Source organism: Gymnoscopelus braueri, assembly GCF_963280865.1.
Source record: "Gymnoscopelus braueri genome assembly, chromosome: 18".
Taxonomy (NCBI): domain Eukaryota; kingdom Metazoa; phylum Chordata; class Actinopteri; order Myctophiformes; family Myctophidae; genus Gymnoscopelus; species Gymnoscopelus braueri.
The window spans coordinates 32,037,710-32,054,324 of record NC_137618.1 but is presented as its reverse complement, the minus strand read 5'-3'; the positions used below and the strand labels follow the sequence as shown (position 1 = coordinate 32,054,324).

The 16,615-nt window shown below is 39.7% G+C and overlaps 2 protein-coding genes across 2 annotated transcripts in view; one reads left to right on the top strand and one right to left on the bottom strand.

The window, feature by feature from the left end:
- The first annotated feature begins 405 nt into the window (after positions 1-405).
- Positions 406-8,406, top strand: dct (dopachrome tautomerase). The gene is made up of 8 exons (XM_080456797.1): positions 406-1,001; positions 1,159-1,458; positions 1,976-2,076; positions 2,796-2,962; positions 3,303-3,482; positions 6,245-6,380; positions 7,632-7,833; positions 7,975-8,406. Exons 1-8 carry the CDS (start codon positions 707-709, stop codon positions 8,148-8,150), a joined length of 1,557 nt encoding a protein of 518 aa, XP_080312923.1. The 5' UTR covers positions 406-706; the 3' UTR covers positions 8,151-8,406.
- Positions 8,407-11,528: 3,122 nt separating this feature from the next.
- The window catches only part of LOC308105745 (glypican-6-like), a 115,579-nt gene continuing 110,492 nt past the window's right edge, over positions 11,529-16,615 (bottom strand). The window contains exon 9 of the mRNA XM_080456672.1: positions 11,529-13,984. Within this exon, the coding sequence (XP_080312798.1) occupies positions 13,779-13,984 (206 nt within the window). The 3' untranslated portion in view covers positions 11,529-13,778. The remainder of the gene's footprint in view (positions 13,985-16,615) is intronic.

Below are 16,615 nucleotides of genomic sequence, written 5' to 3'. Positions count from 1 at the left end.
TCATACTTGAAGTGTGTTTTCATTTCTGAGGGGATTAGCTCAGATTAGAAATTAAGTTTCTATTAGACATGTGTAAAAAGCTTGAACGCCCTGGTAGCATAGTAACTTCCTAAAGCTGGTCAAAACTGTAACTGTAACGGCTGTATTTATACTCTATTGAGACTGGCAGAACATTTGATTTAGGGTACAGTAAAGCAGATACGGTAAATTCAAGCACATTTTTATTATCATTATTACAAAAATGAGTCGCTTCAAATTCTATTTATTAAAATGATCATCTGCAGTGAAAGTTCAGATGTGTTTTATATAACTGCTTAATTAATTGACTATACTGTAACAACTTGTTGCTTGAGAGCATGAATTCACTGGTACTGTATTACTCTGGTGTTATTCCAGATCACAGTTGTGCTGTCAGGTGACTATCACGAGACCTAGGGCTTAATCCTTTCGAGCAGTACTAAAAGCAAGCACAGTGATAGGAGGTCCTCTAAAATGTGCATGTAACTAACTGGAACACTTGTGTACTTATGCTGTGGGTGTTTTTCCACGGACTTTAAAGTTATCACTCACCATCTAATTTGAAGATTCCCACAGCAGAGGACCATTGCAGAGTGAGATTCCATGCCCTTCTGGAGGAACTAATTGACTGTATTATTGCGTCGAATTGGTTTACAAACTGATTTGATACAGCAGGTAGAACGGGACGATGAAAAGGATGAAGGCATTGGTTTTAGGCCTGCTTTGTTTTTTCCTCCAGCACAAATCTACACAGGCTCAGTTTCCTCGAGTCTGTTGTACAGTGGAGGGAATCACCTCCAAACTATGCTGTCCTGCCCTGGGCTCTGATCCTGCTAATGTGTGCGGACGTCTGTCTGGGCGAGGAAACTGCTCAGCCATCCGAGTGGACACCAAACCCTGGGGAGGACCTTACCGGATGCGAAACGTTGATGACAGAGAGGGGTGGCCAACTAAATTCTTTAACCAGACTTGCAGGTGTATTGGTGAGTGAATAACAGTCCATGCTATTTTACTCAGCAGCTGAGTTGATTTTTGCTACAAAGGCAGATCACATAACATGATCAACACCGATTTATTTTAAACACACAACAAACTAAATATCCCCACATTTTACATGTTTGTTTCTCTGCATATGTTTAGGTAACTTTGCAGGCTTTGACTGTGGCCTGTGTAAGTTTGGCTGGACTGGACCAAACTGTGACCTGAGAAAAGCCCAAACTGTGAGAAAGGACATTCACTCTCTGACTCAAGTGGAGCTCCAGGAATTCCTGGATGTGTTGGAGCTGTCTAAAATCACCATCCAACCAGACTATGTCATTGCCACCCAGCACTGGCTTGGGCTCCTGGGAGCAAGTGGCACTGAGCCACAGTTTGTCAACATCTCCATCTATGACTTTTTTGCCTGGCAACACTATTACTCTGTCCGAGACACTCTTCTTGGTAAACATTTTTCTTTAATAACAATGTCCAGCAGAAAAAGAACGTAATTGAAATGGTATTTGAGCTTACATGAAGACAGATGCCCTGTCTTTCTATTTTTATTATTTTTTATCCTTTTCCGTACTGCTCCTGTAAATCCAACGGGATCATAGGTGATTTCTCAGTGAGCTTGGTAGATTACTAAGCAGATCAAATAACATGACAATGATATTTAATGGGAAAAATATATATATATAAAAAATTTGATCACCTCAAAATCTCAAATTTCCCTATAATGCTGTTTCACGTTTATTTTTCTCTGCATATTATGTTTAGGTAACTTTCTAGGCTTTGTAAAAGATTTGGCAAAACTGAGATTATTATCGATTTTGTTACTAGGCTTACATAATTGTATAAATTCTAATTAACTATATAATATCCAACAGTAATTTTCATGTGAAACCAACAACAACAACCTGTTGGTTATTCATTGATGGGAATATTTCATACAGTTACGTTATTATGTTTTTGCATATAGGACCAGGTCGTCCATTCAAGGCCATTGATTTCTCCCATAAAGGGCCTGCGTTCATCACTTGGCACAGATACCACCTACTTAGCTTGGAGAGAGAGCTACAGGTAATTGTCATCTGTTGAAAAACAAAGAATGACAGTGTTGGAAACAACATTGAAATAGTAGCCATGCATGCAGGTGGCCTCGTATTTATTCTTATTTTAAACTTGGCCTCAGTAAAAAGGAACATATATATAGCAGTATAGGGCATAGCAGTGGCAGGCATTTTGTGGTGCCACAGATCGAAAGCCCATACATTTTCCCATAGATATTTTATTTATATTAATTATTTTAAGCCTGGAGCCAAGCCATCCAGGCTCCTGGTGAATCATGACCATAACACATTTGATTCTGTGTCAAAAGATATTTGAATATTTAATTACATTATATACTATATTAAATAAATACCCCTTTTTGTGGTTTTCAAATATTTTTTGACACAGAAACAAATGTTTTATGGTCATGATTCACCAGGAGCCTGGATGGCTTGGTGCATATATATATTCTCGGAAATCTCCATGGTAAAAATTAATGGGCTTTCGATTTGTGGCACCACAAAATGCCCTAGAGTGACTGGGCATAACGTTTTTTTTTCTTCCAAAAACAGGATAGTTTTAACTCGGCATAAACAATCAGAAGGAGGCGGAATTAGGGCCGAACAATCCGGAAGGAGCCTGCTGGTTGGTTGGTCAGGGACCAATCAGAAGGCTGACAAAGGATCCATTAAAAAAAGTAAAACATTTATGAATAATAAAAAAATAACCTATTATTATGCCCCCTACAGAGATTGACTGGCAATGAGAACTTTGCGGTGCCTTATTGGAACTTTGCCACTGGGCAGAAGGATTGTGATGTGTGTACTGATGCTCTCCTTGGGGGACCCAACCCAGAAGACCCCACCCTGATCAGTAACCAGTCCAGGTTCGCCAGCTGGGGCGTGGTTTGTGACAAGTCAGTAACACGGATATTATACGTATACATCCAGTATTAACCACATGAACCATGTCTATGAATAATAAGAAAGCATTCTTCTAAAATAGGCGAACACTTGAAAACAAATGTAGATCTACAACTCTCAACAAAATGTAGATTGGCTCTTTTTGGTAAAGAGATTTGGTGCAGAGGGGGCCAAGAACTGGCCCTTGAGGGACAATGAAGTATATAGGGTTTAAGTGGTTAACGACGGAAGGAAGAAAAAAACATTAGCTGTTGGGTTTAAAACAGCATTGCACTGAAATGAAAATGACATGTTTTGACTAACATTTCATTTGAACACCGTCTTTCCTTCCAGCCTGGATGACTATAACCGGCTGGTGACTCTTTGTAACGGCTCCAATGATGGCTTCATTAGGAGAGGTATCATGGAGAGAAGTAACGTGAGTCTGCCCACCATGAATGATGTCAGAAGTTGCCTCAGACTCAGAGACTTTGACAGCCCTCCATACTTCACCAACTCTACTTCTAGTTTTAGGTATGTAAGTATTTTTTCTTCTTTTTTGGGCGGTGAAACCGCCCCTATAAGTGAGGTTTGGATATTTGTACAACAAATCCTGCGCTGTGATTGGCCAAAAATGTACCCCGCCTAACCCTGCACCGTGATTGGCCAATCACAGTCTATTCAGGACTGTGATTGGCCAGTGTCACATGACACATGTGCATAGCCCTATATAAGAAACCATAACTTAAAAAAACCCATAAATTTGTTTTTTTTAAGTTATGGTTTCTTCCATCATAAAGAGTGTTTCAATAAATGTATTTATTTTTTGTACATAATTGGTTGACTCCATTCAGTATTGTGATTAGCTAGCAAGACACCGCCCACTTCACACAGGGTGTTATTTTTCTTCTTTTTTTGAGCTTGTAGTTTTAGGTTCTCTAGTGCAGGGGTTTTCAAACTTTGTCATGTCATGGACCCACATTTTAACTTTCATTGGGCCATGGATGGACCCTCATTTCAAATGTTTCTGTATAGGGACCCTGATATGAAAAGATCTGTTGTTTTAAATGTCATAATTCTATATAAGAAATACATCCATAGTGGTGATATTGAAACATATCATTATAATACTCATACTTATTATTTTCTAAATTGTTTTTATTTAAATATATTTTATACAATACATACAACCACTCAGAGTACGTAATAAAAAAAAACATAAGACAAAACACCATATAACAAAAGCAACAACAATAACAAAAAACACAGGAGAAAAAATAATAAACCTTCAAAAGTGAAATAAAAATAGTCATGCATCCTTTAAAAAGTATACATATTCACTTTACATCACTGCCACAACAACATCAACATTATAAAGTACAGAGCTTAGAAAAAGAAGGAACTAATAGTATTCGGCCATAATAATAAAGTTTAAAGGGAGGACTGATCAAAATAAGATAAAAACTAGAAAAAGTGCTCCTCGGAGCACAGGTCTCCGCCAGGTCAGGTAGGTTATTTTGGCCTCCTGGTGGCACTTATAATAGGCCAATGTGAAAAGGGTGCCATTTATTCCTAGGCCGTGCACGGCAATCGGACACTGCATGCATGATTTGAGGCATTTTGTTCTAAAAATTTGTTTTGCTAAATTTGACCTGCTGGTGGCGCTATAACAGTCCAGTGTTAAAAGGGTGGCATTTGTTTCTCAACGTAGTGCAAATGTGCATTCAAAGTTTCACCGCAATCGGACGCTGCGTTCATGATTTGCGGCATTTTGTTCAAAACGGGCCACTCCTGCAAACATTACATGTCAATGTTAGCCAATCAGGATGGAATATGAAAAATCAAACAGATCCGTCTTGATCACATGACTATAGAGATCAAATCTGAAGGCTTAATATAAAAAAAATAGTTTTACATAAGTCTGCCTCCTGGTGGCGCTATAAAAGGCAAATGTGAAAAATGCAGGGCAAAGGTTTTTCCTTGGCCTCTAGAGAGTGTGCATATAAAGTCTTACACTGATCGGTGCAGTTATAGGTAAAAACACGAATCGGCCTGTTACAGCGCCACCATGAGGCTGATTTGAACATTTTCAAATGGCATTTCTTCCTCGGCCTAATGGGAATGTGTGTGCAAAATTTCACCGACATTGCATGCTGTGTTCATGATTTGAGGCATTTTGTTCGAAACGGAGTACTCCTGCAAACTTTGAAAGGCAATTTTTGCCAATCAAGATGGAATATGAAAAATCTGAAATTAGCCGTTTCTTTTAATGACTATAGAGATACTGTGTACCAATTTGCGGGAGTTTTGGCCAAAATCTGTAGGAGTACTGTCCAAAAATGTGTTTTGCACAAATCGGCCTCCTGGTGGCGCTATAAAAGGCCCATGTGAAAAACTTGGAGCAGAGGTTCTGCTCTGGCATCCAGGGAGTGTGTGTGTGCATAGTTTCGCTGCGATCAAGCCAACGGTGCCAGAGATTAGCTGTACACAAAATGACAGAATGACACACACACACACACACACACACGGACACACGGACACGGACGCGGACACGGACACGGACGGACGGACGGGGGGTAAAACATACTCTCTCGCCATGCCTTTCGGCCGGGCGGAGACAATAAAGACCAATTCTCATAAAAACGTTCAGGTTTCCCACATGTACTGAATTTTAGCTCCTCCAGTTTAAGTCCATTTTCCAAATAAGTAAATAAGCCATCTGGCCAAAAGAGTGGCATAAGCCACGTTATCCGACTGAGCTTTGGTTAGAGGTGAGAAGTTCAAACAAAGCCGTAATCGGGCAGGGGTAAAGGTCTACCTCAAAAACCTCTGAGAAACATAAAAATATTCGACCCTTGAATAAAAAAACAACAACTAAACTACACCTCATTTGTGCTGGACACGCTCCGGAATGCCCTCAAGAACCAAGACTCTGATGTTGCGTTCACACTGGCAGATACAAAATATACAAAGATACAAGCTACACAGCATATCTCTCGCTTTGTAGCTTTGTATCTGAAGTTGAAGCCAGCTCAACTTATTTGTAGCTTTTGTAGCAGCTACAAACGTCATGGTGTCACTTTGTATGTCGCTGGCTTCCATTGAAAATGAATGTTAAACTGTAGCTTTGTATCTGCCAGTGTGAACGCAGCATGAAACTCGTTGTAGATTTTTTTTTACATCGTTTTGGTTCTGGTACTACCTCTAAAAAAACAACACATATCAAGAAGTGTTCCTATAGTGAAATATATATATATAATTATGTATCAATACCTCGTATGTTTTGTCAATCACAGGAATGCTCTGGAGGGCTATGAAAAACCAAATGGAGAACTGGATGAAACAGTCAACAACTTGCACAATCTGGTCCACTCCTTCCTCAGTGGAACCAGCAATTTGCCTCACTCTGCTGCTAACGACCCCATCTTCCTGGTAAGTGGGATTCCTGTCACTTCAGTGTTAACCACTTGAACCCTAGCGTCACTTTTCTGTGGGCGAACATTCGAAAATAGCAGATCTACAAGCTAAACAAAACATGTTGCAAGCTTGCAGATCAGCCATTTTCGGCCAAGAGATTTGGTGGCGAGGGGAAATCTGAGCACCCCATATAGAGCCCCAGAGAACTACAGCCCATATAGGTTTTAACTTTTAAGTGGTTAAAGGAGCACTTTTCAACCCATTTTCAACATAATCTTCGTAAAATTTATCACTCATTGGCATTATGACTTGGGTTTAAAATCCTGGGTTTAAAATCCTCTTAGCAGACCTTGTATTGAACTGTTCTTTCCTGTGCTTTTATTGCAAACTGCTAATAAAGTATTCAATCAATCAATCACATTCTCTGCATCTCAGAGGTGGGATGTGGGCATGCCACCTTCTGGAAACCCAGGACTACAGTTACGCACAGAGCCTGTTACCGCCAATGATGTCATTGGTAGGCAGGTGTCTGACCACACTGTCCACAGCCCATCTATCTGAGACGCAGAGCAAGTCGATGGAAATGGTGCCATCTTATAATGAGATCCATCTTTTTTTTATTTATTTTTTTACATTTTTATTTAGAGTAGCCAATACATTTTTACCCCTTTTTCTCCCCAATTTAGTCATTATGCCAATTCATTCCTCCCCACACACATTTCTGTGTTGTCACTACTGTTGTATCCTACTGACTCACCTGCCAGTGAGGAGCCCCCACCAGGAGGACGTAGAGCCTTCGTCCTACTCCTCCCGCCCAACACTCCCCGCTGACAGGTGCCGCCCCGGCCCGTAGGAGTACGTGCAATGACTATTATCACCCTCCCCGCCCGGCTGCCCTCCCCCGAACGGGGACACGGGCCAATTGTGTTCGTGTAGATCCATCTTATTAACAATTATCAACAATTATATGAAGATAGTGTTGAAAATTGGTGAAGTGCTCCTTTAACTCTAGCCTGCACTCTGAAGGGTGACTTATTTTTAGTTGTGCACCGGTGACGTGCACTGAGAATAGCAGATCTAATAGCTCACAACATGTCACAACATCGCACATAGCAAGCTTGTAGATCTGCTATTTTCAGTGCCAAGTACAGTATAAATCAGTACACTCTCAGATTTTAATTAGGCTAACAAACACTGAGGATTTTTGTTATGTACAAATCAATAATTAGCAATTTTCGCAATTACAATTTTATTTTTTGCCTTTAGGTGCTCCACGCTTTCACAGATGCAATTTTTGACGAGTGGATGAGGAGATTCATTCCAGCAAACGGCACTTTCCCAGATGAGATGGCCCCTATTGGTCACAACCGGGATTACAACATGGTTCCTTTCTTCCCTCCTATCACTAATGACGAGATATATCTCCCGTCTGAGCAGCTGGGATATTCCTATGCCATTGCCCTGGATGGTACGCAATCTTTTAAATGAATGGACAGAATCTGCCCATGGTTGACGGTGCTCATATTGAGTCAGCTCAATGCATGGAAAAACTAAATATTGGTTGTGCAATTGTTGATACAAATATATATTTCTTTCCAATTCCATACAGATACAGATGGTGGAGCAACTGTGTTTGTGCTGGGTTCCACCCTTGGTGGCGTCTTCACCGGTCTCCTGGTGCTTCTGCTTATCTTTGTGCTGTACCTGAAGCAACGGAGAAATAGAGGCTTTGAGCCTCTGATAAAAGCAGAGTTCACTAACAAGAAGTACACAGAGGAGGCTTAAATGTCATGCGCCATCATAAAATGTAAACAAATATTCACACATACAATAACTAAGAAATATGGTGCTGCACATTCTATAACGTACTGTACTGTCTTAACACTGTGGAGCCAAAAAGGAAATGTGAAATGTGAATTTTGTAAATTAATAGCAAGGGTAGTTGTCACACTTTTTGCTTTCACTACAATACAGGTATCTTGGGCTCAGTACATCACAATCACTCACTTTTCATTATATAATAAACTCTTGCATAAATGTATGTTCCTTAGATTTGTCATTCTCATATTAATATAGAGAAATGGTTAAATACAGAATGTGCATGAGTGACAAGGTGCCCCATCATGGGGTAAGTTGTCACACTGGGTAAGCTGTCACATTAATTTTGTTATAACAAATAAGAAAATGTGTATAAGTAGAGGTTGTCCACACAAATTTTACAAGACAATTTGTTTAGAACAGATGTTTCGAATAGCAGGACTTCATCAGTGTGAGTGCATTCAAAAACATGAACAACCCATGTAGGCTAAGTAATGAACAAATGACAAACAAGAAAAATGCGCAAGTGACAAGGAATCCAGGGGGAGGGAAATCTTAGGTTGAAGAGTTATAGGCCAAAACATGAATAATCCTGTTGCCCAACTATGGACAATTTGAATTATTAGGGGCAGAGATTCTTTCTTGGCCTACTGTACTTGGAGTGTGCATTCAAAGTTTGAGCGGTTCAGCAGTGCCCGAGATTAGCAGACAGATGAACAGACGGACGGACAGACTCAAAGGACCGAAAACATAATCTGGGTCAGCATTTTTTATATAAAGTTGCTTTAATTAAAAACTTGGATATCTTTTTTTCATTTTTTTTGTGGAAAGTGACAAAAACACCATTGTGCCACTGCACCTTTGGACCCTCTAGGCGTCTTCTGGTGCTTTTTTAGTTCTTTTGTATTTTAGCCTTGAGTACTCCAGCATTGAAGTATAGGATGACTAGGATTTGAACATGGAAGCTGAGAGTCTGGTCATTAGCCCATCTACTGAGCATCACTCTGTCACTTTCAGCAGATGTCTCCTTACTGTTGAAGCATTCTTTTGTATGTTAGCCTTCAGTTAGTAAAGATGAAATACTCCAGCATTGAACTATCAGAGAACTGGGATATGAACATGGAATCGCTGTGCTGAGAGTCTGATCATTAGACCACTACTCCACAACTCTGTCACACTGCAGCAGATGTTTCTTAGTACTGTTGAAGTGTTCTTTTGTATGTTAGCGTTCAGTTAGTAAAGTTGAAATACATTATAGCTGCACTTTTCTGTTATACCCCAGATTTGTCTTTCAGTGCTTTTGAGTTTTTTGTTCATATATTAACATTTAAAACTTTACAGCACTCCTGCATTTAACTACAGCAGGTCTGGGACTTGAACATGGAAACTCAGTGCTGAGAGTTTGAGCATTAGTATAACATCATACCTTTGATGAGTAGAAGTTGTCTCCTATAGTGCTTTTGAGGTGTTCTTTTGTATGATAGCCTCAAAACTTTCTGACAGAATGTCTGGGACTTAAACAAGGAATGTCTGGGTTCAGAGACAGGGCTAGAGTAGACCACTGCACTAGGACCTTTAAATGTAAGATGTCTATGGTGCTTCCCTGTCTTCTGTGGTGCTCCCTATGGGGGTGCTTCCCTGTCATCTATGGTGCTCCCTGTGGTGCTTCCCTGTCACCTATGGTGCTTCCTGTGGTGCTTCCCTGTCATCTATGGTGCTCCCTGTGGCGCTTACCTGTTTTCTATGGTGCTTATTATGGTGCTTACCTGTTTTCTATGGTGCTTATTATGGTGCTTACCTCTTTTCTATGGTGCTGCTATCTAATCTATGGTTAGCTTCAAAACTTGACAACAGAAGGTCAAAAACTCGAACAAGGAACCTCTGTGTTCAGAAACAAGGCACTTGATTCATTTTTCCAAGCCCATTCATTTTTCCCATAGAGATTTCTGAAAATATTATATATAAATATTTATTTTAAGCCTGGAACCTAGCCATCCAGGCTCCTGGTGAATCATGACCATAAAACATTTGATTCTGTGTCAAACAATATTTGAATATTCATATTTCTTGACACAGAATCAAATGTTTTATGGTCATGATTCACCAGAGCCCAGGGGCCTGGATGGCTTGGTTCCAGGCTTAAAATAATTAATATAAATATTTTTCGGAAATCTCTATGGGCAAAATGAATGGGATTTTTATCGGTGGAACCACAAAATGTCCGCCACTGCTATGCTCTATAGCTATGAGAATATAGAGTTCTTTAACACTTATTTTAACCCCTTGCGCAACAAGGTGTTAAATGGTGAAATTAAAATTGCAACACACTATTAAACATTTATTTTAAAACACTTGTTATTAGATACAGTACAAAGCTATTTGAATCTTTTTAATAAATATTTATTCTCAAGAAGAGTAACAAAACACAAATGCAATAGTCTTCATTGCATCAGGAAAAAAAACTGTAAGGCATATTTGTTTATCCAGGTCATTACTCTTGTTAGCTTTAAAGTGTTTTCAAACCCCTAACATCCCTATGAACTGAATTCATTAGGAATTGAATTCATACACTAATGCACTGATAGTAAAAAAAAAAGAGGAAGAAAAGAAAAACTGCTGTTTCTTGCTAATTTTGTTTTTTGATTGATTCATATTCATATCTAGCCTGGTAAACCCTCCCTCCGGAAATCTCAATTCCATTTCATTTCAGGAGTGAGTCTGGCATGATCCGCCTTTCTGCAATATTGGCTCTGTATGCCAAACGGCCGGGCCTATCAGCGTCGTCGCTCATTGTTCTGTGATTGACAGCTTACGTTGGCCAATCAGGTGGCGAGTTCGAGTGAGCCCAAAACACGAACGGCAGCCATCTTTTTCTTGTGCGGCAAATTCTCCGCTATTTTTTTACTTCAAAAAGCTCTCTAACTTCTATTTTGAGGCACGGAATTTACTTATAAGATATCGTTTGGATAGAATTTAGTTGTTTAACTTCATATATGTGGTCAATTAATCATGACAAAGCCTATTTAAAAAAAAAAAATTAGAGAACCGGTAGGGGCGGGCAGTGACACCATTGTACCCGAAAAAGGCAACCCATTTTGGGTATGGCTGTCTCAAAAGTCCCGTCGCGTCACATTAAGACTGGTGAACTGCTGATTGGCTGAAGGGGAAAAATTATCATTGGCTGAAGGGGTTGTCGGTCAACGGTATTACTCCCGCCCAACTCCAGCACAGCCAATATTGCAGACAGGCGGATCAGGCCAGACTCACTCCTGAAATGAAATGGAATTGAGATTTCCGGAGGGAGGGTTTACCAGGCTAATTCATATCCACATCCAGACCCACATCCCATTTTTTTTATTTTATTGCAAAAATATTACCATTAAAAGTGCAATGATACAAAACCTAAAAAGGGTATCCTGTAAGATCATTATTCAGAATAAAGAATATTTCTCTAAAGGACTTGTAGACAAAAGGGACAAAAATGTTTGCACACCACATTTTTCTTTTTCCCCTCGTTTTGTCCTTCATTGAAATGTGAACACTAATACGGAGTAAACGGCAACAATGAAAGCTCAACACATTTTCTGTGATATACTGCAAAGCCCAACTGATAAGGGATATGATATAGTGTATATACTGGCTAATTCCCTTGAGATGTGAGCTTAGCCGGCCTTTGTGGTTTATTGAGCTGATGGACTCTCAGAGAGAACTGTGGATATACAGTGCTGCTCGGGGCTGGTTTTGTTGGCGTGAGTTGGGCGGCTGGATACTGCACGCCCCCTCCAGCAATCCCAAGCCTCTCATATTCTCTGTAAGCTCGCTCTAGTGAGTAGTTTCGCCAGAGCATTCAGCCTTGTCCAGTCTGCACAGATTCTCATTTCACAGGTGACTGTGGTCGGCTACAAGCCTGTCTGTGGTACAGACGTAACCATTCAAGCTTAAGAGATACATTTGGGGACACTTCTTTATTTATTTTTTGCATTTCTAGTCACCAATGTCTTCTATTTGGCACGTACTCTCAGTATATTTTCCTCTCATTTGACTGTATTAACGAATTATCAATAATTTAACACTTTGAAGACATTTCACATACTTTTAAGACTGACTGAATGACAGCATTTATTCAATGCTGTTTTCTAGAAACTCAAATGCATGTCTTTTTTAGAACAATTTGTTCAAAACCTCTGTTTAATGTAATCACAGAGTACATCATATTTTGTGCAGTCACATGCCAGGTACACATTTAATAGTTTTCCAATTTAAAACATCTATGAAATTTGTGGCACGGTCAAAGTCAAGCTATTTTCTTTACCTTGATCATACATATGTATAGCAATAACTGCATTTTCATTGGTGATTCTTTCTGGCTTCAAGGTACAGTACAATTGTCCACACCGTCTGATCCTGACACCAGGCCTCTAAATCCAGCATAACATGAAGGCATTTTGCAGATAACAACTAATACTTTGCAAGGCAAATAAGTATATGGAAATGTAAGCATGTGCATTTCAATAAAAGTTGGCATACTATAACTGAGAACATTTTAATCCTGAGTTGCCAGGCTAGGTTTCATATTTGATAAAAGAGAAAATATAAATCAAATTCTTTATCCAACGTATGTTTACAGCCTGGTTAATCTCATGATAATTCATCAATTTTAATGAAACACTGGATGTGAGCACACTCAACTGTTAAGAGCATGCTTGGTTTGAGTCCAGGGATAAGGCAGCCATTGACCCATTTCAATTGATAGCCAAGAGCAAGGAGCTGGCTAAGAGCAGACCCATGACCAACCCATGATATACCTTGGAGACATCCTTTCTTTTCGCAACTTTGCTAAAGGGAAATCATGACACAAACATGGTAAGGTCAATGTTATTATTCTCATTGTGGTCTGCTCTCATAAAAGAATGCAGTCATTGGTAAAATTGTCATATTAGTTAGAGAACATCCAATTCATGTTGGTGGTCAATAATGATTAACTTATAAACTTACATAATCCATTATTGTGTATTATATACAAAATGACATTTTATATATAATTCACATGAACTATCTCTTCTGTTAAATATTCTGTTAAACAATTGAACAATAGCAGACCAAAGATGGAATCAACATTCAAGTGGTGGCCATTGCCTTGCATTTTAAAAGGCAATTTAGATTAGAAACCAGGCGATCACCCTTAATGTCCACATTTTCAGTATGGTTCGACAAACAACACAACTGCCTTAAAAAAAATTAACAATCAAAGTGCATGGGATTTTTTTTCAACACTGAATCCTTCTTTAACATCTGCCATATGCAAACAAAATTGTATTTTTTTTCAGCCTCTGGAGCAAAGTTTATCGGGGTGGCATCAACATTACACAGTGGTGTGATGCCAAACATATCAAGTCTAAGGATGGCACTGCACAATCTTTGGAAGGGCAGGAAATCAGGATGCATGACTGCTCTTTCTTAGAGCAGACCCCTCTTTGCCTCGAGGCCAAGCCAGCCTGACGACTGTCTGCTTGACTGTCGCTCCAAATCTGCCTGAATACAAAAAACAGTGAAAAGAGAAACCCTGCTGTCCAAGTTTAGCCACTTCCCCAAGCATTATCTCCATTGTCGGTGAAGTGCCAGGACTGAGAGGGCCAACATGGTTGGCAGGGCTAGCGAGGGGGCAAAGAGTGTGGCCGAGTCTTCCACGGGCCCGCTCCGGTCTGCTTCCACCACGGGAGCCTCGCTGGCAGTGAAGTCCCCGTCTGTAGTACAGGCCTCGGTGCAGCCACTGCCACTGCCCGATCCACTGCCCTCATCACCTACAACACAGGCAAGAGTAAGGAGGCTGCTTGAGAAAGATTAACCACTTGAACCCTAGCATACATATTCTGGGGCTAGCATACGGCGAAAATAGCTGATCTACAAGGTCGAGATCAGCTATTTTTGGCGAAGATATTTTGTGTCGAGCGAAAATAGGAGGGGGCCTAGTATAGAGCATTTGGGAATCCAGTCAACTAAGTGTAGGGTTTATGTGAGGAGAAACATTAGACAAGGAATAGAACTGTGATAGATTATCACCCAGGCATTCATCATCACTGGGCGTTTAGAGTTGGAGGTTGGCGACAAAAAAATGCTGGATGATAATTTGTTTATCACATAAGCATAGCCTTATTTATTCACGCAGGCGATAATAATTTTTTTAAGTGAATAAATAGATTAACATTACTGTCAACAAGGACCTATCCCAGCCAACTAAATGGTAGTCCCGCTGGGATTCCCTACTGTGGGGAGAGATTGGTTTCCGCTCAGTGTTTTGGTTCCTTTGCGCCTGGATAAACTCCTCAGCCCTGAATTTGACCACATCCAGCAACTGTGGTTCTTCCCGGTTTGTCATATTCATGACGATACTTAACCCATTAAGACCGGGAAAGCATCTGTCATTTTAGACTTAAACCACTTTAACCATTATCTTATACTTTGGCTATAAAAAAATAGCAGATATGCAAATCTGTGAATATATATATTTTTAAAGCAAACATTTGTAACTCAAATCTTTGCTTCTGGGGATTCTACAAATGTCTTCTAAATCCTTTTTTTTTTTTAAACTTATGTTGCTATAATCAGTGGTTCTCAACTTTTTAATTTCAAGGGCCCCCAAAATTATATGTATTTGGCCACGGACCCCCATCTCAAAATATGTTGTTCCAGGGATCTCCCAGAAGCAAAGATTTGAGTTAAAAATGTAAGAATGTAAGAAAATGTAAGAATAAATAATAATAAGATTTGCACACAAAAATAGCAGATCTACAGTACAAGCTCATAGTGCGGCACTCTGCACTCTTGAAAAGCCAAAGTATAAAAGAATGGCTAAAGTGGTTACACAGATGCGTTCCCGGTTTTAATGGGTTAAGTAGTGAGGTCACTCGTGATGCCAGTTGAGCCTGTGGTGGCAATTTAGCTTTGCTTATTGGTCAGCTGCCATAACCCCTCAGGAAGATAAGGCTTTTGCTAGAATTGGTTGGTTAGCTGCCATATGTGATATAGTTAGGCCTGTCACAATTATTACATAATCGTCTAATCGCAATTACTTTATATAATCGCAATTATTTTTGCATAATCGTCATAATCGTCATAATCAATTCCATGTTAAGAAAAAGGCAAAATTAGTGGAAATAGCTGATCTATAAGCTCAAAACGCGTCGCAATTAAGTATAAAGTAATTAAATATGTGTTATTTGTCATATCTGCCCTGTGCAACTTTTGTTTACGAAAGCTAAAAGCCAAACATAAATGTAATTTTTATTCATAATGTTCCATTAATTTTCAATGACAGAAACACAATTAAATCGTTAATCGCCAATTATTTGAGTGATAATTAATCGTCAACTTAAATGTGTAATCGTGACAGCCCTAGATATAGTACATGATAAATTCATTACGTAACTACCTACCTTTTATTTTCCATGGGTGAGAGGGAGGAGTGGTAAAAAGTTAAAGAGGGTGATGTACTGAGCTTATCACCTTGAGCTTATCATTGCAAGCTAGAGTGTCACTGCATGCTGAACTGTCACATTGAGCGACCGTGCTGCTGAAGGAACTCACCATGTCAAACATGGACAAATTCAGCCACCAAAAAACAGTTTCTGCAGATGACGTGGTAGAATTCTCAGCTGAGGAGTCACTTACAGCAGTGGTTCTCAACCAGTGGTCTGGGGACCACCAGTGGTCCTTGAGGGGGTTCCAGGTGGTCCCCAGCTAAATGATGGAGAGTCGGTAACCAAATGGACCCTTTTAGATCTTTAACTCTTGAGAGTGTAAATTAAACCTTTACGCTCTCAAGAGTTCAATTATTGTTAAATATCTGCATTACTTAATTAAAGAATTGTTATTTTGATCAACGTTTGCCTGTTATCTCTCCTAATGGTACCACATAAATACAGCATGGAATTGTAGACAAAATCTTATCCAACGACAACAAAATAAATAGAATAAATAGCCTGAGAGGCTAAATCTCATCAAACGGTGGTCTGTGGCTCAAATGCTGAATAAATAATGGACCTTGATATGAAAAAGGGTTGAAAACCACTGACTTACAGTCATTTCATCCAGACACAAAGGAACCAAAAACAAAGAGCAGAAAACAGTGACCATCCATGATTCACAGAATGGCTGTGTAGTGCACTGAGGGCCAGCAGCACCTGCCGTGTTCTTCTCAGCCAACTCATTCCCCACAAGGTGGAGAAATCCCATGCAGACTATCATTTTGTTGGCAGGGGCAGTTCCTGGTTGGCAGCAATCTACCAAATTATCACCCGGCTCATCGGGGGCTGACATATTAGTTGTTGCAGTTACAATGTTATTGTGATGTCCACGTCAACTACATGTAAACTAAACTAAACTAAACTTTGGAAGATGGTAGATTGCTTGGCAACACAGCCAACCACTGTTGA